The sequence below is a fragment of the Poecilia reticulata genome, linkage group LG11, assembly GCF_000633615.1.
Source record: "Poecilia reticulata strain Guanapo linkage group LG11, Guppy_female_1.0+MT, whole genome shotgun sequence".
NCBI lineage: Eukaryota > Metazoa > Chordata > Actinopteri > Cyprinodontiformes > Poeciliidae > Poecilia > Poecilia reticulata.
This window is the reverse complement of record NC_024341.1, coordinates 10,049,259-10,073,488: the sequence shown is the minus strand read 5'-3', so window position 1 is coordinate 10,073,488 and position 24,230 is coordinate 10,049,259. Positions and strand designations below refer to the sequence as shown.

At 42.2% G+C, this 24,230-nt stretch overlaps 1 protein-coding gene across 5 annotated transcripts in view; it reads left to right on the top strand.

The window, feature by feature from the left end:
• Positions 1-23,745, top strand: part of tax1bp1a (Tax1 (human T-cell leukemia virus type I) binding protein 1a) — a 29,509-nt gene extending 5,764 nt beyond the window's left edge. For 2 of the 5 annotated variants that reach the window (XM_008421632.2, XM_008421631.2), the window contains 15 exons: positions 1,696-1,798; positions 2,312-2,499; positions 3,692-3,847; positions 8,127-8,275; positions 9,407-9,497; positions 9,609-9,794; positions 10,699-10,950; positions 11,057-11,248; positions 11,365-11,437; positions 12,093-12,562; positions 16,374-16,460; positions 19,347-19,533; positions 19,619-19,827; positions 20,184-20,266; positions 21,473-23,745. In XM_008421632.2, coding sequence (XP_008419854.1) covers positions 1,696-1,798; positions 2,312-2,499; positions 3,692-3,847; positions 8,127-8,275; positions 9,407-9,497; positions 9,609-9,794; positions 10,699-10,950; positions 11,057-11,248; positions 11,365-11,437; positions 12,093-12,562; positions 16,374-16,460; positions 19,347-19,533; positions 19,619-19,827; positions 20,184-20,266; positions 21,473-21,683 — 2,637 coding nt within the window. In that variant the 3' untranslated portion in view covers positions 21,684-23,745. The remainder of the gene's footprint in view (positions 1-1,695; positions 1,799-2,311; positions 2,500-3,691; positions 3,848-8,126; positions 8,276-9,406; positions 9,498-9,608; positions 9,795-10,698; positions 10,951-11,056; positions 11,249-11,364; positions 11,438-12,092; positions 12,563-16,373; positions 16,461-19,346; positions 19,534-19,618; positions 19,828-20,183; positions 20,267-21,472) is intronic. The other 3 variants (XR_534819.2, XM_008421633.2, XM_017307575.1) reach the window with 3 other exon arrangements.
• Positions 23,746-24,230: the final 485 nt, after the last annotated feature.

Genomic DNA, 24,230 nt, shown 5'->3' with positions numbered 1-24,230 from the left:
ATTATTAAAGTAATTGTTTATTAGCTAGCTGGGATATTAACAGCAGGATATTTAGATTTTTCTTTCTTTTCTTTTTTTTTATTGAACCGTGCAACGAATTTGTTCACCCTATTTCCTTCATAGTGAACTAGACAATGTGACTGAATTGTAAGATGTAATTCTTATTCCATATATTAATTTTAATATAAATTTATATATAACTATTTTATTTTTTAACATTTTTTATACGACCACGTGATTGAGTTGTGTCACACATTTAACTTGAACGTTTGGTGGTACATGACTGACTTAAGAAAACGAGAAATTATTTCCGGGGCTAAAAACAACAACTCCCTTTTCCTTTTTTTCTTTTTATTCGTCACTGACTAAACTTATAAAGTCAAACTGACCAATCGAAGCAACGTATGGAGGCACAGTTACCCCATCCACCTGTCCGTCCATCTTTCAGTCCAGGTGTCTGTCTGTCCGTCCGTCCGTCCGTCCGTCCGTCCGTCCGTCCATCCATCCGTCCATCCATCCATCCATCCATCCATCCATCCATCCATCCATCCATCCATCCATCCATCCATCCATCCTTCCATCCATCCATCCGTCCATCCATCCATCCATCCAGCCATCCATCATCCATCCATCCGTCCGTCCATCCATCCATCCATCCGTCCGTCCGTCCGTCCGTCCGTCCATCCATCCGTCCATCCATCCATCCATCCATCCATCCATCCATCCATCCATCCATCCATCCATCCATCCATCCATCCATCCATCCATCCATCCATCCATCCATCCTCTCCTACGACTTTGACAATTTACAACCACGAGCTTCTTGTATTTCATTAGGATTTTATGTGATTGACCAAAATAATCCGGTGCATATCTCTATTGTGGTTCTGAAAATGTTCGAAAGTTAAAAATAAACAAGCGATCTTCAAAAGTGTTGGCATGCACATACATGTATGCAGCATTATTGAATCAATGCTTTGCTCAACCACCTTTGGCAACAATTACACATACAATTATTCTGCATGTGCAACACAAAATAATTGTATGTTAGCAGGTAGGGTCCCTCCCTACCTGCAAGCGTTAACTCAGTCTCGATCAGATAGCACCACTGGATGTTATTTTTTATTTCTTGCCACAAATTCTTAATTAGATTTAGACCTGGACTTTGACTGGGCCATTGTAACACATAGGTATGCTATGATTTAAATATGGGAGCTTTCTGATTGATCAACCATCCTTAATAAGCCTGACCTGCCAACTGATTTATTTGTTTGAAAAGTCGCTAAGTCAGCAACAGAGGGGCGACTGTTGTTAACTGTGCACATGCAGACTCTCACGGCAGAGCATAAGTGGCCAGTGGTTGATTTTCAGGCCTTCGCGGAAACAGCTGGATCGGTTTCTTATGTAAAAATCGGCAGATCAGCAATCTATTGAAGTTAAGAAAATCAGGGCCGATCGATTGGTGCACTCCTCCTTGGCGTTTGCCCGGGATTTCTTTACGTTTATTTGAAATAAAGGGACCTGAATACATGAAGCCACGCTTTTAAAGTTGTCATTGGTAGAAGAAAAGAACTTGTAGAGCTGAGTCCTCCAGACAGAAAGTAAAAAGTAATACATGTATCCAAAAAAAATCAGTATTTGGACTGTATGAATCTTCAAATTTAAAATCTTTTTTCATGCACGCTGCTTCCCCAGGTGGGTTGGAGCACAGCCAGAGATTATTACACCTTCCTTTGGTCTCCCATGCCTGAGAACTACGAGCCGGGAAGTACTGTGCACAGGACTGTTGTGTTTCAAGGTACGCACTCAACAGATCCACACACACATTATTACGGAAACCACTATACAGAGCCTGGGTATTCCAAAGTAACTCCTCCATTTTACGGTGCATATAAAAACCAGCACTCTTATTTAATAAGGGAGAACGACCGCAAACGACGGCCTGGGACCCGTGCACCTCTCCTACCACACACACACACACTCACACTGAGGGTCTGCGGACTGGTTTTTTTACTGGACCTGGAATGGTCAGATATTACCCAGTGAAAATATGAGTTCACACTGCGGTGCGTTGGGAGTCAGTAAAAGCGGCCGGCTACTGGATCGACTCCACTCGACGCCGCTCCGTTTCTGAGAGGAGAGCGTAAAGCACCGGTTGAATCTCAGAGTAAATACAGGCTGTTTGATGTGTCAGCATGCGAAGGACTTGTTGTAAATATAGACAGAAACACTTGTTTGTATTAATATCAAAACAGGTTGGAAATAAAACACAATTTTAATACTGCAACTCCTATTTCTCTCTCCCTCGCAGGTTACTATGTCCCCAAGTCGGACGGGGAGTTTTACCAGTTCTGTTACGTCACTCACGCGGGGGACATCAGAGGTGCCAGCACGCCCTTCCAGTTCAGGTCCGCCACGCCCACCGAGGAGCTGCTGACTGTCACAGAGGAGGACAGCAACTCAGACATACTGGTTGTTACCACCAAGACCGGCCTAGAGGTAGACCACACACGACCGTTGCTTATATTTGGTCTTTCTGCTCTTGACCTCCAAGCAGTCAACTCTGACATCATCAGCTGCCTTTTTTTTAGGCAGCGGCAGACACATGGCAGTATATCTTTGTCCCATTTCAGCTCCTCGGCCCTCGGAACTGAATCGGTCCAACTTTCCTGCTGCATTCGTACAATCGGGTTCTCTTCGTGTGGCAGAATGGCACCACTGTGTTTCAAATGGCCCATTTTGAGGCTTTTTCCCCCATTTTATTTGCTACAAAATAAAATATGATTGGAGCAGCTGCTTTTTTTTTTGTTTCCGTATTTAACATATGAGCAACATGTAGCTATCTGCACAAAATTACATTAAAGGGATAGTTTACTTTCTCTTTTCTCATTTTATTTTATTTTATTTTTTTACATTTTTTTGCTAGTTTTAAAACTTGCCAAACATAATAAACTGGACGATTCCACATCCATAATCTTTGTTTTAAAGAACAAACACTTAATCTTATTTTTGGCATATAAGGATATGTGTGACTGTATGTATGTGTACTGCCTCAGGACTACATAGTTGTCATGGGTACTAGAAGTCAAACTTGGAACGTGTGTGTGTTTCTATTGCTATAGATTCCACAATAGAAAATAAGTCGATTAATCTTCTGTCTGAAGCGCTCCACGCCAAATGAGTGCAAGGACGTTTGTAATGCTGATATACAGGATGCTGAAGACCCTCCAGCTTGTGTTTACCCAGCAAGTGGTGGAATCTGGCAGGCCCTATAATGATGTAATAGAGTTTTATGTCAAGCAATTTGCGTATTTATTCTTTCTCACTGTGTGCATTTTGAATTGCCACACTGGGAGACGTTATTCAGCGCTTTCATTCAGTATGAAAAATGAATTGAAGCAAACACTTTTATTGTTTTATGTTAACACCAGGAAAGATGCTTTTCAGTTTTGGGCTAAATATGTCAAGGTTTGTCTTTCAGCTTAAAATGAATAAATGTCAAGTTTGTTTCTTTCTGCTGTTGCACCGTACTTTTACACCCCATAAAGGTTGCTGCTGAATGCTTTAGAGAGTTTCTTTGCCATGACACTCACAGAACCTATTAAAGAAAACAAGAAAAGATACATTAAAACTCCAGATCTCCAGATACTGGCGCCACATTATGGTTGTTTTGTCTCCTTGTGTCTGACAGCGTGTGGAGGAGGCACAGCAGGAGCGCAGGGAGCTGCTGAAGGCCATGCGCCTCCTGCAGGAGGAGAAACAACAGCTGCAGGAGGAGCAGAAGCAACTGGTCAAGGAGAGGGAGCAGGAGAGGGAGACGTGTTGCCTTCTGCGGACACACAACCAGGTCAGACAGACGAGGCGGAGTGGTCTGACGTGTTGCCGAGCGAGCGAAAGCACACCGTTTGTGCGCATCTGCGCGCGCAACCACTCGTTTAAATTATAAGCCGTTTGGATGATGTCGAGACTGAAAGTGGGACAGTTTCAGTGTGTTTGTGTGTGCCGTGGATCTCAGAAGTGCACACACCCCTGTTAAAAGTCCAGCTTTTTATGGAGTAAAAAATTTAGATCACAGTAAATAATTTCAGAAGGTGTCCAGTTTAATATGACATTTATCATGTAGAATGAATAACAGACAAAGCTGTTAGGGGGTAACATAAAAAAAAAAGAAGAAAAACCCCGACGACCTGGTCACGCAAGTTCCCACGCACTTAAACTAGAACTTTGTTGAAGTACCCTTCCATCCAGTTTCAGTATTGAGTTTTCTCAATTTGACAGTATTTGCTGACTGTGTCTCGCTGATGTTCTTCAAACCTCACCGGATTTGCCAAGGCGTCTCGTGGCCACAGCCCCCCTCTCTGGTGACCGCGGGGATTTTCTGGTCAAATTTAGTTAATGTTTGATTATGCCACCACATTGTCTAGCTGTGGGCACGGTAAGTCTGGTTTCATCAGACCATAACATTGTCCTACACGGGAAAATTCTAGTCACAAATTAGGCCTGGGTGTTTTCTTTGGAAGAAAATGATTCAGTTCTGCAACTCCTTTGCTTTAAGCACGATAGAGGTGACGTTCTCACAACGAGAGGTTGACAGAACTTCCTAGAGCTGACTGGGGATTTTTTTTCCCCCCTCCTTATTTTTGGAAAAGATCCAGTTTTTGTTTTGTTGCCCTGATGCAATATTTTCTTCTGTTAATGATGATTGTCTTCAAGGCACCATTAAAGCTGTGGAGTTCTGCTTTTGCTTTTTTTTTTTGTCCCAGATTGACACTTTGATGTGACCCTTTTTTGCTGAATGCTCAAACTGAACAATTGCAAATAGTTAGTTATTGGTACAAAGTGTTAGTGTTAGTGTAAGCATTTGTATGGCTATTGCAGCTTCTTCAATAGGGTTGCACCAATTACAATTTTCTGGCCGATCACCCCTACGTTTTAATTCAACAGATTTGTTCTGTTTTTTTTTTTTTTCAGTTGAATTGTGCAAAAGTGTTATGCCAAACCAAATTTGGAAAATGGTTTAAGAAACAAAAAATTTGGAAAAAGGTTTGGTGGCTGTTAAAAAGCCACCAAACCTTGGCTTTTAACAGGGATTTGTATACGGACAGCCAGACGCCGCTAGCACTTCCCGCTAGGAGCCGCGTCCTCGTCAACGATCATTGACCTGAAAACTTCAAAGTCCCGCACATTTATGAATAATTTGCGCCCACGTTTGACAGACACACTTCAAACTGCTGCTATGTGAGCGTGTGTGCGTGCGCACGCGTGTGTGTGTGTTTGCGTGCCTTCCCCTCCACCCCCCTCGTCTCCCACTCCTTCCTTTAACGACCTGACTCAGTGGTCCAGAACGGAATTGGGACACAGTTTTTTCCCGGGCATCTGGCGTCAGCGACGATGCCATCTCGACCGCAGAGTGAACAAACATGACGTCAAACGCACGCGCGCACCAAGGCGTCGCGCTCGCATTCAGGTCGCACGCCAGCGGGGCCCCTCGGGTTTGCCTTCACACACGCACAAAACACACACACACACAAACACGCTCATTATGCCACCCGCTTGCAAAAACCCTTTTAGTCTGTGTGTGCAGAATGACAGGAGGGTAGTCCACAAAACCGCCTTTATGAAAAAACAGCCCTGCCCAACCTCAGGGACAAACACAGCTCAGTCACGCGATTCGGTGGCCACCGCTCTCCTACTATTTTTCCTCGCCTCTTTCTTTCTCTTCCAGGGCTACTTTTGTAGGGGATAGATCACCAAGAGACTGAATCACATTTCGAAATAGGAAATCTGTAACCTGGACGTTTGTCAATCCTTTTCAATCTTCCCAGGATGAGTCACATGTAGGGGTTTTTTATTATTTGCTGCATTGCTCAGTTGGTGAGAACTGGCTTGGCACCGGTTCCAGTTTTTAGGAGAGCAGAAAGAGGTGAAACACTGAAATCTGCCAAGAGCTCTGAAAGTTTGAATCTGGTCTCATATCGCCCCCTGGTGGACCCCTTGGGCTTAGGTCCACTGTAGTTGAGATCAGGCTGCTTTGAGTTAGCCTGCTGCTCTTATTTTATGAAGGACAAAATTGCCATAAATTTAAATGGTAATACACACCCATACACACACGCACACACACACACACACATTGTTAATACCGTGCCGCTTCTCATTCAACAGCCGTGTCCATCTGTGGATATATGACTTGTTGGAGGGCGCGTCAGCTCGTGGCTCTCCCGATGAAAATATCCCTTTGAGTTTAACATGAAAACATAAGTACATATTTTGTGGCTGCTAATTTTACGACTACACTTTTTATAAGGTCTTTATGCACTGCTAAAGTGCTTCCCAAATGCCAGCCGTAAAAAAAATCATACAGCGATCCATGTAGAGCCAAGCCCAGAGGGAGACGGGGCCTTAGTGTGCACCGATGGGTGCATTTGGACTCTTATCTATGTGGGATTGATTGTTGCCGTCTGGGTTTGACAGTCTAAATGTCCTTTTAATGTGCAGCTGTAGCTGCGTGCATGCATGTGTGTATATTTGGGAAGAGAAAGTGGGTGCGTTTCTTTTTTTTTTTTGCTCCTGAAAGAAAGGCGTGTGCAGAAGCTATGCTGTCCTGTCACTTCTAATATTAGCCGTCGATGATTTAAAGTCATTCGGTAGCAATGTGCAGCAAGTTTAAACAGGATGTTCTTCAGGCGGCACACACCATGTGGAAAAAACAGACTTCATGTTTTCTTTTGTTACCTAGAGCTTTTTATTTATTTATTTATTTATTTATTTATACAGCTGTGTCTTCCTTACAGTGTCTTATATTTATATTTCTTTCAGAGTTTCAGATGTTTTCATTGGGACTTTATGTGACAGACTAACGCAAAGAAGCACATCATTCTTTTTAGAAGAAGGGGACCACATACACACCACACTTTCCAGATTTTATTTGTGAAAATTTTTTGAAAACTTGTGTCATTTTCCTTCTATTTTTGAATTATTTACAACTAAGGCAATATATGTTGTGATATACACGTGAGCAATATGAATAGATACATCTACATCTGACAGAATATTGAGTACTGAACTCCGATCCAGAACCGCGCAGCATTCTGGGAGAGGTAGGCAGAGGGAAGGCTTTAGCTCACTGTGAGCTAAGTATCAACTAACTTACTCGCTGTTTGGTTACTTAGCAACAACCTGTTGAGTAATTGCGCAGCAGCAGTTTCAAGTTTTGCCGCAGTACCTCATAAATGCTGAAAAATAAAGAACAACAGTGTGGAGGAAAAACTGAATAAAACAGGAAAGGTCATGCCAGCAGTTTGGTAATATTGTTTCAGATATTTAAAACAGAAAAACTACATAATTATCAATATTGACCTCTCCACTTGGGAAGCTTCCTTCACAGTATAAATATGGCCTCTATATATATAATAATATCAAATATTTTAAAAAGTCAAATTTCCTTTGACTTTTTAAAGTAATGCTTCAATGTTTCTGTCAAAGTAAATTTAATTAAAAAATTTTTCAAATCACATTCGTTCTTAAAATAAATAAAATAAAAAAATGCATGAGATTTGATTTGGGTTTGTTAAGTTTCACTTGTTTTTTTTTTGGGGGGGGGTTTCTGACGGAGACCCCACAGATAAATTTGCACTCATTCAACCAAAAAGACACAGCTCTTTAGACCTCTATAACTTCTATAATTAGAATTTTTATCAGAACTGTTTGCTTGTTAAATTCACTCTGATTTAGATGGCAAACAAAACACTGCCAAATCACCGAAGGTAAATTGTGCTTTACAAAGTCTGTATTTTGTTTTTGAATTGTTCAGTCCAGACTTGGCAGTACACCGCGTTATGGATTTTTAAAATAGGGCACATCTAAGGGCAGGAAAAATTGTGAAATAGCCCTTTAACACACAGCCAAATTTAAAAGCTAACTTAATCAATGTTTAGACCTCTGAACAAATCTGGGGTGTTGATTCAGAAAAATTAGGTTTGGGCCTAAGCCTGGGTATAATGTTGAAAACCAGTAAGAACAAAATAATTTATTAATTAGTTAATATTTAATTAGCATGGAAAATTTCACCATGTCAAGTTGAAGCCGCTGTATCAGCTGCTCTGATTGGCCCCCTCTTTGACCCCCAGGAGCTGCTGCGCTCGTCGCAGGGACTCTCCGACGAGAGGGAAGAAGTACGGAGGAGGCTGACGGAGGCCAAAGACCGAGTCCGGCAGCTGGAGGAGGACCTGCTGGGAGTCACCCAGAGGGGCCTTCAGAAGGAGACTGAGCTGGACTGGTGAGGCGAGAATCCTTATATGGAACCAGCTAGCTTCGAGACGAACGCACCGTGCAGATATGAATGGTGAAAGAACCAATTCTATCAAAAATGATTCCAGTACAGTCCGTGGAAGAACTACAGCAGCTCGACTATGTTGTGTTGCAAACGTGGCTTATGTATGCTAGGCCTGGATAATAAATCGAAAATTATCGACTCATGTCGAAAATGCCGACTGTTTAATGTCTTTTTTTTTTTTAAGACGTCGCGGTACGTGTATCGCCTGTAAGTCATGTGACTGCACCCCATCCAATCAATATCAAGAAGCGAAAAACAGACGTTAAGGTTGAGAAAATGTGGAAAATTTAAAATGTCGAAGCCGCAGATCGAGATGAGACTGTATGGGAGCTGCCTGAAAATGCAACGTGAGTTTTTATTTTGAAAAGTAAGCGCGTGGGGAGCGAGCGCCGCTTAACCCTTTCGCATCATGAGCGCGAACTGCGCGACGATCAGTGCGGAAAACGACGTGGTCGCCTGGAGGGTTGGGAGGGTTGTCCGAAACCACACATTTAAAAAAACCTAGTAAACCGCGCACAGAGTAAAAAAAAAAAAAAAAAACTCGTGGAGACTCCCGTCTCTGTAGACCGCGGGAGGGTTAAGTTCATGAAATAAGCGCCATGACACAAGAGGTCTCGAGGTTGCAGCTCATTTCCCCTAAAAAATAGTTGCGTCATCAATTGTTTGGTAATATATTGGGTTCAATTAGGACTTTGGAAGTGAAGTTATTTTATACTTCTAACTAAACTTGTTCAGTTGTGCTTATTTGATCAATAACTCTTAACTAAAAGTACATGTTTTCTTCATTTATTTGCAGACGCTGTAGTTTTAAAACCATTAAATGGCAATAAAAATAATTGCGAAAAACCACAATTACCCCAATTACTGTGAAGTATTTATGCTGACCTATCACATTCTTTACTTCTGGAGGGGGAGTAGATGGTTTGGGGGGTGTTGGTGTTATTGTCCATTTGACGTTATCCAGTTGAACTGCTCAATATATCATGATATTGATTCTAGACCGTATCGTCCAGCCTTAGTAAGTTCTGTACAACGATATTAAGACTACAGAGACTTTTTTTTAATCTAATGCAGTCTGCGAGACCGTCTGAAGAAGCTGACAGCAGAGCGAGACACCCTTGAAAGCCAGCTGAAGAACGAGAAGGATGAGAGAGATCTTTATAAGGTGAAAAAACAAAACAAAACACTGTACATTTCACATCATAAAGCTGTGGAGGCGTTTGTTTCCATCTACTGTCTGAACTTTTTTCCTCTTCTGCTTCGGGACCCGCGTTAGGCTCACCTGCGCAGCACCGAGCTGGAGAACACCAAGCTGAGCGCCGAGCTGCAGATGCTGAAGGCGGTAGAGCTGAACAGGGAGGTGACCATCGCTCAGTTCCAAGAGGAGCTGGAGAGGCTGAGGGCCTGCGTCGCCCAGCGAGACAGTCTGGAGAGGGAGCTGCTGGAGCACAGACACGACAAGGTCTCGCACCGCAGGACCGTGAAAGCAGGGCTAAAATGTGACACAAAGCTGCCATTTCGGCTTAGGACCGTCAACATTAACGCATGCGATTAATCTGAAAATTTTAACATGTTGATATTGCAAAACGCAGATTAATCAAACTATTATTTTGACCTTAAAGCCTCTGTCCCGCGGAGGGTCACCGAGTTCACAGCAGCTCGCTGTGGACTTGACACGAAGGGGGCAACAAACGACAGCGAAAGATGAACGTTTTCTGCGACAGCAACAGAGGTTGCACATTTGTCAGCTTTCTTGTGTTGCATACAGCTGCATGTATGAGCTTGAAATTTCTCATGCACAAATTACGCCGGTCGCTCAGCTGGGTGAGGACGATTGTCACCTCATCACACAAATTCCATAGGAAATCAATGGAGAGGGACATTTCTAAAATTAATATTCAAAGCAAAATGATGTCCTATAAACCTTCCTGAGTATAAAACCTAGAAAACTGACTATCATTAGATTATGATAACGTTCATCCAGTTACTGTTTTTCTTAAGGGCTACATGGGCAGTTGCCCAGGGTGCCATCACAAAGGGTGGGAAACCCAAGAATTAGAGAATAAAATATATCTCATCTTTCAATGGTTCCCCAAACAAGTTTGTTACTACTTGTGTGTGTGTGTGCGTGTGTAGTGGAGTAAGTTTCCATTAGTTGCTGTTGAGTACTTCTGCAACAACAACAAAAAAAGATAATTGCTCGTTGGAATGTGGCAGGAGGAGGGGCTTGCCCACTACCCCATTCTTGCAAGAATCACAACTGCATGCATATTTATATTTCAAGCTCACAAAGTTAGGCATAGTAATTAATCGTGATTAGAGTGTAATTAATCTGATTAACATTAATATCTCTTTTACGCGTTTAGGCAGAGCTCGGCCGCCTACGCGAGCAGCTCCGTCAGGCCGAGGAGCAGCTGCAGGCGTCCCGACAGCAGGCAGCCCTGCTCGCCTCCGAGCTGCGGGACTCGGCCGGCGCCCGCGACCACACCATGACCGAGCTGTACCGCGCCCGCATCGAGGCCGACAAGCTCCGGGCCAGTCTGGCCGACGCTCAGGCCGAGTGCCAGCGCATGGAGAGCCAGCTGGACCGGATGAGGAGCACCGCTCGCAAGGAGGTGGTCGGTGACCCCCCCCCGGCTCTCGGGATTGCTACTTTCACGATCAATCAGGATCAAATGCGTGAAGCGCACATCACCGAGCTTGTCTTTTTTTTTTGCATCCCAGGGCGTTGGAACGAGCGGCGACGGCGCGGCAGTGGTGTCTGAGGCAGAGGCGGAGCTTCAGAGGGAGGTGGAGGAGCTGAAGCTGCGCCTCCACATGGCTGCCGAGCACTACAAGGAGAAGTACCGGGAGTGTCAGCGCCTCCGCAGGCAGGTGGCCAAGCTCAGTACTGCGGAGTCACAAGGTGTTATTATGGTGTGTTTAAAAGCCATTTAAAAAATAACACACACACACACACACATAGAGAGAACAGCCAGCCAACCTGCTTCCCCTTAAATCTTAAATCAACAATTCATTTTGTTTCATTGCAGGAGTTAAAGAAAAACGTGTCCACAGAGACGACTCAGGAGCCGCTGGTTTCCAGTCCGGAGTCTCCGACTGAGGGTGCGACTGCTCTACACACACCAAAACACACGCACGCACACGCACACACAGAGGCTTACAGGGCCTTGTAAAAGCATTCAAACCCCTTAAACTTTTTCACATTGTGTCACATTACAACCAGAGAGCTCAGTGTATTTTATTGGAAATCCAGATGAAAGAGCAACCCAAAGTAATGTGTAATTATGAGGTGGATAAATTTTTTTACATGGCTTTCAGAATGTTTCACAGATAAAAACACACACACTTGTATTCAGACCCCTTTTACTCTGATACATTTAAATAAAAGCTTCTAGTTACCTGTAGAAGTCATAGAGTGAATTATTTTAACTCTTTGGATACAGACTCACCTGACAGTGGGCAGCCGAGGTGGGAGAATTTGTCAATACAATTTGAATTCTATGAAAAAGTACAGCTGTCATCCTCACTTTGAAGCATGGTGGTGGCAGCGCCATCCTATGTTAATGTTTTTTTTTTCTTTTTCTAATTTTGTCGCAACGAATGCTTAGAAGTTATTTTCATCTTATAGTTATAGTTAACTAACAACAGAATGTGCTGAGATTCATGATTCTTAGTTGGACTGATGGGAAACACTTCTGTCTACCTTATTTACTCAGCAGTGTCTCCTTATATATTAAACCAGTTATTTTTAATTCAGGAAATCCTACTTGTGCAATTCTACAAGAAGCAGCAGACATGACAATTACCCCTGAAGTAAAAAACGAACAATCCACATTTGCGGAGGCCCACAGTGGCACAGAGGCAGAGGAAAAACAGGTGGAGACGTCGCTGATGGAGGCCACGGCAGCGGCTGGAAGAGACAACACGGAAAATGGTGAGGAGGAGGAGAAGAAGAAAGAGAACCTGCCCGAGGAGAGCTTGAAGATGGCGAGCTGGGTGGAGGTGAGCGACGAGAGGTCGCGGGCCGAGGAGCAGAGCGAGGCGGACACGAGGGCCGGCGCGGAGGGCCGGGAGCCGCTGGACGTGGAGGGGAGGAGCACGGCGGAGAAGGAGCAGACGCGCTCGGTGGAGGAGGAGCTGGCCGTGATGGAGGAGAAGTGGAGGGAGCAGTGCGTGATCAACGACACGCTAAAGCAGCGGTTGGCCGACGAGGAGGGACGATTCAGAGTGAGACGGGAACACACAGCATCGCTCTTATTTTCTTTCCGTTTGTCTCAAATAGTTCACGTTATTAATGCAGCAACAAATCCAAACAGATATTTGAAAACAAACTGGTACAAACTGTTGCATATGTGGTAACCGGCAATCTAATTCTTTCCAAACTGTTCCAATGTCAATGTCAATGTCAATAATCAAACAATCCAGAGTGAATTGGTAAACTAACTAAGTCGAGTTGTTGACTTTGTGTTACATCATAATTGCTCCACAGGAAAACAGTCCCAAATAACCAGACCAGGAATCTGAAAACTTTACCATTGTAGAAGCCACAGTTCCCTTGAGTTCAGCTAATTAAAAATTATTTGGAGCTGAAAATGTTACAAGACCTTTTAAAAGAAGTGGTAACTTACATTTTATTAATGAAGTCTACTTTAGGAAAATTTTGAATATCCCCATTTTTGTTTTTAGATTTTACAATAAAAAAAGACATAAAACCTTTGCAGAAAAGAAGATGTATATGTTTCTCTCTGTGGGACATTGAAACGTATTGAAAACGGGGGGGAAAGTAATTAAGTAAATTGATGACAAAAAAAATAGATCTAAAACAACATGACTGGTATTTTTATTGCCATGCCATAAATAAATCTATTACATGAATTTAAATTTATAATTAAAACAGTTGATTCTATATAATTTTAACCCAGCATTATTAAGTTATTAAAAAAATTATTAACTTGAAAAGTAAAGTGTAAATAAGAAAAAGGGTCCAAGTTGGATTTGTTTTAAATTAGTTGTTGGGCTTACTAATCGTTATACAGCTGGAAATTTTGTTAGAGCAATTATTTCATAAACTTCTTTTTTATTCTTCTCAACTGAATAATTAATTGAATTCAATGATTTTTCAACATCTTTTCTTTGAGATTATACTGCTGCAGTGAAAGATGAATTTATTTTGAGGTCTTCCAACACATTTCAGCGTTTCTAACTACAAACCGGATTCCAAAAAAGTTGGGACACTAAACAAATTGTGAATAAAAACTGAATACAATGATGTGGAGGTGCCAACGTCTAATATTTTATTCACAATAGAACACAAATAACAGGTCAAAAGTTTAAACTGAGAGAATGTATCATTTTAAGGGAAAAATATGTTGTTTCAAAATTTCATGACGTCAACAAATCCCAAAAAAGTTGGGACAAGGCCATTTTTACCACTGTGTGGCATCTCCCCTTCTTTCAACACTCAACAGACGACTGGGGACAAAGGAGACCAGTTTCTCAAGTTTAGAAATGGGAATGCTCTCCTATTTATGTCTAATACAGGCCTCTAACTGTTCAATCGTCTTGGGCTTTCTTTGTCGCACCTTCCTCTTTATGATGCGCCAAATGTTCTCTATAGGTGAAAGATCTGGACTGCAGACTGACCATTTCAGTACCCGGATCCTTCTCCTACGTAGCCATGATGTTGTGATTGCTGCAGAATATGGTCTGGCATTATCTTGTTGAAGGAGCATAAGGCGCGCTGAAGTGTCCGGGAAAACATAATCGGTGCGCCGATTCAAAACATCTACAATAATGATAGTAACATTAATAATAAAATAATTGTCAGTGCAAAGTAGCCTACAAATTTTTTGGTGGGGGGCGGTGAGGGACCTGGATAAAGGCTAGGGGGGTGCTGGCCCGAAAAAGGTTGAGAAACACTGTTCTAGAACCTGAACATAGTTCTCTGCATTAATGGAGCCTTTCCAGACATGCAAGCTGCCCAGGCCACAAGCACCCATGCAACCCCATATCATCAGTGATGCACCTACTGAACGGAGCGTTGATAACAACTTGGGTTATCCTTGTCCTCTCTGGTCCGGATGACATAGCTTCCCAGTGTTCCATAAAGAACTTCAAATCGTGACTCATCTGACCACAGAACAGTTGTCCATTTTGCCTCACTCCATTTTAAATGACTCGTGGCCCAGTGCAAACGGCTGAGCTCAGTGCAAACGGCTGAGCTGGTGGAGCTTAGAAATGGCTTCCTCTTTGCACTGTAGAGTTTCAGCTGGCAGTGGCGGATGGCACGGTGGATTGTGTTCACTGACGATGCTTTCTGGAAGTATTCCTGAGCCCAAGCTGTTATTTCCTTGACAGCGGCATTCCTGTTTGAGGTGCAGTGACGTTTAAGGGCCCGGAGATCACGAGCATCCAGTAGAGTTTTACGGCCTTGACCCTTACACACAGCGATTGTTCCAGATACACGGAATCTTTTGATGATGTTATGCATGATTGATGATGATAACTTAAAAGTTTTTCCTATTTTACGCTGGTTAACACCATTCTGGTATTGCTGCACTATCTTTCTGCGCAACAATGGTGGAATTGGTGATCCTCTTACCAACTTGGCTTCAGAGAGACACTGACACTCTAAGAAGCTCTTTTTATACCCAATCATGTTGTCAATTGACCTAATTAGTGTTAATTGATCTACCAGCTGTTTGTTATATGTTCAATTTCCTTTTTCCAGCCACTTATTGCTACTTGTCCCAACTTTTTTGGGCTTTGTAGACACTGAAATTTTGAATCAACATATTTTTCCTTTAAAATGTTACATTTACTCAGATTAAACTTTTGATCTGCCATCTATGTTCTATTACGAATAAAATATTGACAGTTGCCATCTCCACATCATTGCATTCAGTTTTTATTCACAATTTGTTTACTATCCCAACTTTTTAGAAATCCGGTTTGTAATACGAACAAGGTGGCTTTCCTTCATCTTTGTTTCATGTTTTTATACGTCTAAATGATTTTGAAAATATAAATGTCTCATCCTTTTTGCACTGGTTTGCGCGCCGCGCTTGCAGATTATCGAACGGTGGGCTCTCTTCTCTTTCGTCTGACTGGCACTTACTCTTGGTGAGTAAGTGTGTGTTTATCCAGGCGGTAAATACAGCTCTCCCTTCACTTTGATATAGTTCCTTTGCAGAGGTGATCGTCCTGGGCCCAGGGTTGTTCTTAATGGCCCCCGGAGTCCGGAAAGAGAGAGAGAGAGCAGAAGAGACGGTCCGCCGCAGAACGCTGTGCTTTACGGTTGTTTACATGAGTAAGCCAGAGGATGGAGACAAGGGGGAGAGGAATACACAGAGAGACGAAGAGACACGCGTGTGGGGGTGATACGCCGTAAATTCAAGAAAGGAGGGCAGAACGAGAAAGGACAAAAGGAGATGAAAGAGAATTTAAAAGGAGGAGCCAAAGAAGCAGACAGAATTTAAGGGTGATTAAATCAGGACGGACAGATAGACACAAGGCAGAAAGAAGAGCCATGAGAGCAGCAGCGGGTGGGGAGGGGGGTCGGCGGATGATCTGAGACCTTTGAAATGGGGTGAAATAAGAGGAGAGCAAGCAGCAGGCGATGTAAACTATCCCACAGGGTCGGTTCTGTTAGAAAGTGAGGGATTTACGACGATCTCCCTGACCCGCTTCCATCGTCCCCGGAGCGCAGATCTGCTTTCTTTGGCCGTACTTGTGGGTTTTTACAGTAGGGCCCCAATGCACTTGACAACGCTCCAGGGTAAACACGAGGCGAATGTTGTGCGCTCTTACTCACCTGCGCGCTGGCACGCGGATGTTCTCGCTCAGCGGTTGACACAAACTGAATGCGTGACAAGATGATCTTATCTGGCAGAAAGCGTTCCTGCCAGGAATTTTATTCAGCATTCAGAACATTCAAAGAATGCCTTATTAGACATCACTGGATGGTGTCGTGTTTGTGGTGACCTTGACGTGATTTTTACCGTGTCTGTCTGTCTGTCTGTGTGTGTGCTGTTGCTAGGTGCAGATGGCGGAGCGAGCCATCGAGGTGTCCGAGCTGAAACAGAACCTCGCCCAGGCTCTCAAAGACAAGGAGCAGCTGCAAGAGGTAAAACGGCACCAGGACGACCCAGTGTGTTGGTCCTGTTTAGTTCTGAGCTGCCATCGGTTCTTCTGGTTTTCAACTTTTGCATTTTGTCACACAGTAACAAACGGCAAACTGCAATAGATAATATCAAGAGTTTATGTTGCACATAAACTCAAAGTAAACTCAAACTCACTCAAATCAGACAATCAATCAGCTTGTAGTAGGATCAGTTTTCAAGTCTGGCAACTGATTTTTAATGTGATTTAGATTTGGACTTTCACTAGGCCATTTTAAAACATGATCACACTTTAACCTAAACCGTTCCATCTCAGCTCTGGCTGCATGTTGAGGGGTTTTGTCTGGGTATTCGTCATTTGCCCCCCTTCACACTTTGCAGTTTTATTTTTTTGTGTTTTTCAGGTACAAAATTGAGCTTTCTTTATGTTTTAGCAACTTTGACGATGAACAGTTAAAAATAGAGGTGTAAGGGCTGGGTGCAAAATCGATTTCATATACCAATTGAACCAAATGAGAAAACATACAAAAATTTAATTTCAAGAGGGAATCTGAAACTAAATTATAGATTTTACCACGGTGGTGTCGAACCAATACTCATACCGACTTGGTATTAACAATATTTTGGATCAATCGGCGCCTGTACTTTAAAGTAATTGTCTAGAATTGGCTCAGTTTTCTGGCTTCATCTGGGTTTGTATTTTGTCATATTTTGTAAGTGTCAACAGGCCTAAAGCGGATAGTTTTCAGGTAATTATAGACAATTTCAAAACTTTACACATTAGATTTATGACTATCTTCTCAATTCATGGCAATACTAAGCAATAAAAATGGCTTGCATAAATAATGTTGGTACAGACTAGCGAAGAGATATATTGACCTGTTGCTAGGTGACCCGTTGCTCAAGTCTTTAGCCGTCTTTAACATTTTTTTTTCTTATCTCTCCCATGCCCATAGCATGATGCTGCTGCTCTCACAGTTCCGCTAGTTCTCTAGTAAAATGATCCCTTTCAATCACGCGACCATTTTTGTGCTTCGTCTGACTTTTTCCTCTTTCGATCCCCTCCAGCTCCTCGCCGTCAAACCTCGCCACCCATCCACTAATTTATACAGCTACTCCTGCCTCTTTCGCCCGCCGGTACAGTGCCATTAGACAGTGCAAATGCCACGTTACGTGTCTGTTTCACCTTCCCAACCCTGGTTTAAATGTTAAACTTGATAGCAGCGCACTAATGAAGTCATCAGGAGAGGAGGTCAGGGAGGATTTTTTAAAAAGCCAAGGATGGGAGGAGGCGCTGGATGGCAGCGAGAGCCAGAGCAGAGAAAGGAGCCAGACTGTGACACCCATTACAGTAATGAGTAGGGTACTAATGCTCCTGCTTCAGATATGATCACAAAGGGCAAAAGCAGTGTTTAGGGAAAGTGAACTATAAATTCAAACTGTATCTGTTTCTTCTATTTTTTTTTTCTTTTAACCAAAAGCTGAAAATGGGCTTTGATCAGGCTTTTGCTTATTTGATGTTTTATGCATAAACCTTGTAAAAAAAAAAAAAGAGACAAAATGTAATGTGGACAACTAAGAGAAAACCGACAAGAAAGTAAAGTAAGTGGAATAAATTTTCTTTAGTGTTGAAAATTTAAAACGCATAAAAAATGAACTTTTCTACATGCTGCCAGATTACAACTAGACTGTTTTTTTTATTGGGATTTATGTGACAGACCAACATGAAGCAGTGGAGAACTGTGAAATGAAGGGAAAGTGATGCGCGGATCTTAATCCTGTTTTGAATAATAAATATTTAAAAAGGGTTACTTTGATACAGCCTAACACAGTTACACTCACAAACACGCATGCTGTCTTGCATACAAGAGAAAATTTTATTGGACAATAAACTGTCCCAGTATTTATTGCGATAAACGATAATGTTGTTGCCTGGAGACCTTTTTCAAGAAATGTAGTCATAATGCGATAATGATGCAAGACCAATGAACTTTAATTTTATAAAGAACAACTTAAATGTCTGAAATAAAAACAACAACCAAAACACAAATGAAATAAAAATCACTTATAAACCATTAATAAAATGGATTATGGTGTCTCAGAGAGCCAGGGATGTCCAAAGTGTGGTCCGAGGGCATTTGTGACCCCCACCTGCAATTCAAGAAAGCTACTTCTGTAACAGAAACTGCGAGTCACTTCTGTAACAGAAACTGCGAGGCACAAAGTGATTCTCTTTAACAGTCGTGCGTTCTTTTCATTTTAATTTCATAGTAAGTAGGGCTATAAATGTCCATCAACATTTTGCACAAAAATATGACTGAGGCACATTAATTAATTTATTAAACTTTGATAATAGAATGTTTTTTGCTTTTTTTTTTTTAAAGAAAGTTCAAATTTTTTCTTGCTGGGAATAGACTAAAAGATTTCAACCAGATTGGGGGAAAAAAAATATCGAAAAAATATCGTACGTTAGGAAACTGTCCACTGTTATTAAAGCAAAAAAAATTTCACTTTGTTTCTTCAATATGAGCAGATAAAAAAAATCTCAACAAAATTATTTTGCGTTTTAAGGTGGAAAGATAGTTTGCTGTAAAACAAAATTGCCCTTCATAAATAATCATCAGAATGAAAATTTAGCTGATTTTAATTTATCATGCAATTAATTTATTAATTGACTAATTAATTAATTGCTTATTGCAACAAGCTTAGTGTTACACTGATATGCAGATAGGTATACAACTTGGTGCTAAATACTTTTCCCAGGGGAAACTCGGCGTGTAGCAGGAGGGAGTTGGAATCTAACCCACAAGTTTCAGATTGCAAGCTGCGGTTATTCTTCTTCCCGTTGAGCCACGGTTTCCCTCACTGCCTGGATGATCTCTCCTGCCCAGGAACTCCAGCTTTACAAATCCAGACAGAGAGAGCTGGAGGCCGGCATCCAGGGGGCCGAGGCCAAGCAGCCCATGGTGCTCCGCTACCCGCTCCCCTACCCACAGGACCCCTCCCCACCACCGCTCGTCCCACAGAGGCCTGCAGAGCTGCAGTACGGCAATCCTTACTCCACCGACACATCTAAAGGCAAGAAGAGGGAAACGTCTGCACCTCCTCCGCCAACCACGCTGCTGCCTGTACTATAACGCCTCCATTTTCTCCCACAACGTAGACCAGGCGGACGTCGTCTTGTCCCCTGAGCACCTTTCCCGTCCTCCACCCGAAGCGCCGCTGTGCACAGCTCCCTGCGCACCTCCGGCGTCTCCGCCCAGCCCTGGTCCGGGAGCTCCAGGCTGGGACCAGGAGGTGGTCTGCATCCAGCCGTCCCGCAGCACCACTCCCCCGGAGAACATGGAGACTCCAGCAGAGGAGGCCCAAAAAGTAAGAGCTTTCCAACTTGGAGTTTGTATCTCTAGCGCAGTATATTTTTCATGACAACAAGCTTAAAGCACATCATTTCTCACCGCGTTAATTTCAGCTACATGAATGTTTAATGTCCAGGCTTTGCCCTCCCGTCGTAATTCCGCTGCCCGTCTCTGTTTCTGGGGGGCTTCTCCATCGCTCACCGAAGGGAAAATACAGCCCGCTCTTAAAAAGCACAGCACTAAGTTCATTTGCATTAAGCCGTAATTAATGTCGCTCCCAAAGAGCTTAGGAGAAAGATTAATGAAGAGAGGCTGGACCTCGCTTTTAATTGCGCCACCATTTCTTTTTGTGTGTGTACGTGTGTGTTGAAGGTGTGTGACAGAGCTCAGAAGCCGTGTGACCATCAGTCCAGCAGACGCAGTGAAGTGAGGAGTAGCTTCTGCTTTGACTCAAGGTAACAAAAACACGGTAAAGGAAGAAAAGAGGAATACTGATGATGATAATAATAATAAATGTACTCTGGTAAAAGTATCACACTAGCATTTTTACTTGAGTAAAAGTAATTTGCATTTAACAATACTTCAAATACTGAAATCAAAAGTACTTGTTGAATGTATTTCATAAGCCAATGTTCGAGAATATTAAGTGTGCCTACTGTATGTATGTTTCCTTTAATACATCTATAATGTTGGGCCATTTCAATGAACAATCACGTAGATAATGCCTGCTTTTATTTTCTTTACCCTCTGTGACACAGAGTTTACACTTGGACTTGTGATTATGTGTGTCAGAATTTCTAGGATTTTATTTTGCCACTATGCAAAATAAAAAAGAGGAATGATTATACCTTTGAAAGTTCTTATTTCACCACAAAGCAAAACCAATGTCTTGTTTTAACTGCAGTAAACACATTCAAGTAAATCATATTTAAATTTTCTGACACCGTTTTCAAAACTGGGACACGAGAGTCACTTTTTGAACCTGTTGACTCAAATACGCAATTGGTTTCTTTCATACTAACAAACAAATAAGAAATAAATTGCGATGTGACGTGAACGTAACATGTAGCGTGGTAAAAATTACCCATGATTAAATCTACTAAAAGAGGCAGTATTATGTGTTTTCCAGGCACACAGCATCATTTTATACCATAACCAAGTAATTATTAAAATTTTTACTAGCTAATTTAATGCCTTGAAACTCTGCATTTACAAAGTCATCACAACATCGCTCCTCATAAACCCTTTCAAGGGTTTTTTACCAGCGTTGTACTGAGAAGTAGATCGTATAACGAGCTCAGCAGATGCTCAGTTTCACTAGGTGTTTGCTAATTGCTGCTGGCTAGTCTGAAGGGGCTTAGTGGGGGGAGCCATGGAGAGAGGGGCTGCTTTGTAAGGCATAAACTAGAAACTGCTGCTCACAGGCGGAAAAAAATGAGGAAATGCACCTTCGGCACCTCCAACCATTTTGCACAGCTGAGCGGTTGCCATGGGAGATTAAAGGATTTCTCAAACATGCATGAAAGAATCAAAGCAACACTCCTGATGAGGGAATAACTGAGAATATTTTGATTAAAAGGCGATACCTTTTTAGTTTTCTATTCTCACTTTTTGAGATGACGCCCTTTCTTTTTTTTTTTTTTTCCTCCCTCCGTCTGCAGTACGGACGTCCACAAGCGCTGCCCGCTGTGCGAGGTGATCTTCCCGCCACACTTTGAGCAGCGCAGCTTCGAGCAGCACGTGGAGAGCCACTGGAAGGTGTGCCCTGTCTGCTCCGAGCAGTTCCCCCTCAACTGTCAGCAGCAGCTCTTCGAGAGGCACGTCCTCACGCACTTCGACGGCAACGTCCTCAACTTCGAGCAGATCGAGTGAGGGGGCGAAGCGGCGAATTCCAACACACCGCGTAGGTACGCGTACGTCGTCAAGGTATTGCTTTATTTTGTTAATTACGCGATATTTAGCACTTTTTTAAATCTTTTTTTTTGTGCGATCTAATTGGTTTGCAAGAAGGTAATTGTGAGCGGGTAACGGACTGGAAGGTGTGGATGTGCAGAAACATTCGTTCAAAAGGAACATCGAGTGAGGCAGAATTTGGCAGAAGTGTCATGGCTTTTTATTTTTATTTGCCCCAATGAGGCATGTTTTAAAGAGCATGTTTATGTTCTGAATCACAAAATTCCCTCCTGTTAACTGAGGTAGTTGTTAAAAAAGTCAAAAGCTGTGGTTTTGGGGGGGAAAAGAAAATCTAAAAAAAAAACACAACAACTTAGATTTAACTCCAGAGCTAAATCTAAGAAAGTTAATACACCCTCCACATGTTTCCCTGTCCTTGTAAAAACGTTTAATAAGCCTAAGAATCTGGTAAAACGTATCAAAGCAAAAATAAAGGTTGAATTTTTCTAGTTTACGAGAAACTATTTTTCTGCCAAAACAATTAGATTTTTTTTTTTTTTTTTTTTTGCGGAAGCATAACGCTAACAGTGTCATGTTTGCCGTACTGGTAGCCAAAACCATCATCTTTTAGTTGAATTTAAAGCTCGACAAAAGTGTAAATGCTGAGTGAGACACTTGAATGTGTAAAGATTCTCTTTTTTTTTCCTGTTGTCTGTATGAGTGTTTTGCAAAGATGTCAGATTGTCGGAACAAAAAAAAGAAAAAAAAAAACAGCACTACGTTCTCCTGGACTGCACTAAATAAGGCTTTATTCCGAATGTACTGTATATAGAAGACTGGTGGCGATTTACCGTCGTCAAGCTGTCGCCCTTCTTCATCTTCCTCAATGAAACGACGGGATCGGGGACGTTTCACTTCCTGTTGTGCACTTTCTCGCAGGTCAATCACAAAGCGGCGGTGGTGGATGTTTCCGGCCAATAGACACTTTAATTGAGTTTTTTTTTTTTTTTTTTTTCTAAAGCTTAGAACTGTGAAGAGGTCGCGGCTTTGTGTGCAGGTCTGTTTGCCCACGTCATCTAAATGTGTGTTTTGAGCTTCGTGTCTCTTAATTTCTTGTTACGGCAGTGTTAACAGTGATGCATCCAAGGCTTCACAAACTATAATGCCTTGCAAAAAAAAAAAAAAGTACTCACTCACCTTAAACTTTTCCACGTTTTGCACAAACTTTAATGTATTTTTTTTGGAGGGGGGGGATTTTATGTGATTAATAAAACGTAGCACATAATTGTGAAGTGGAAAGAAAATGGTATTTTCCTTCCTTCAGTGAACACTGGACTGAATGGAAACGAATGTAAAAACCAAGCCAGGAATTTACGGATGCACCGATATGAAAATATGGGTCGATGTCGATATCCAATATTTATGCTGGTGTAATGCATCACACGACTGAACAAATACAACATGGTCAAACTCCTGATGAAACACAAACCGTAAATCTGAATAAACATCAGCTGCTAATATCGGCCCAGTTTATCTTACCGGACCGATACTTTTAACAAAAAATGACTAGCGTCAGCCGACATAGTTGTTGATGCGTATCTAGTAGTATCACAATCCTGTGTTTTCCTAATAGGTATAAAAATTCCTCAGCATGATGCTGACACAACCATGTTTTACCATGGGGGGACGGTGTGTTCTGGGGGAATCTCAGTTTTTCATGCAGGTTGAAACATTGAAGTTTTGTCTCTTCTGACTGGATCATTTTTTGAATTTAATTTAGAGGTAGCAAAGTAAATGGGGCTGTACATAAATGCCGCAATTCTGCTCTGCTTTGCGTTGGTCGATCACCTAAAATCCCCAAAAGTGACAAAAAATAAATACACCTAGTTTACCGTTGCGATGTGAACAGGTTCAAGGAGTGCAGCCCCCTTTTTGTGTATGTCTCATGTCCCAACGCTAATCTCATGTGAGAATGTCTGGAAATTAGTGTAAGTGTGCACCGAAAAGATCTTTAAGAATAAATTATGCTTGTCTAAATGAATGTGACTGTTGCTTTTTTTTTCTTTATTCGGGGAAGCAAAAAGCAAATGAGTCTGAGCTGTGGGGGGGTTTTCACTTTATTTTGCTGTTTTTTTTTCAGTCATTTACATTGAAGCAGCTTGTTTTTTTCATATATTTATATATATATATATATATATATATAGAAAGACAGTTTGACATCACCTACAACTTATTCTTCCTCAGAACCTGTTTAAACCTCCCATACAAAATGGAAACATTGGTCTCCACGTTACATACGAAAATATAATTTAAAAGCACTTGACGACAGACACGTGTTACATTACATTCACTGTACATGGTATACTGAACCCCTCCCGAGTTCCCTCGTCCTCTTCTGCATATCCCCGCCGCTCTACTTCCTCCAGTCTGTCGTCGCAGACTTTTGCTTGGTCGTCCAACAGCGCACCAAGTGACAGTATATCAGTTAGTATAGGCGGGTGGCGTGACCCGGAGCTGGACCAAAAG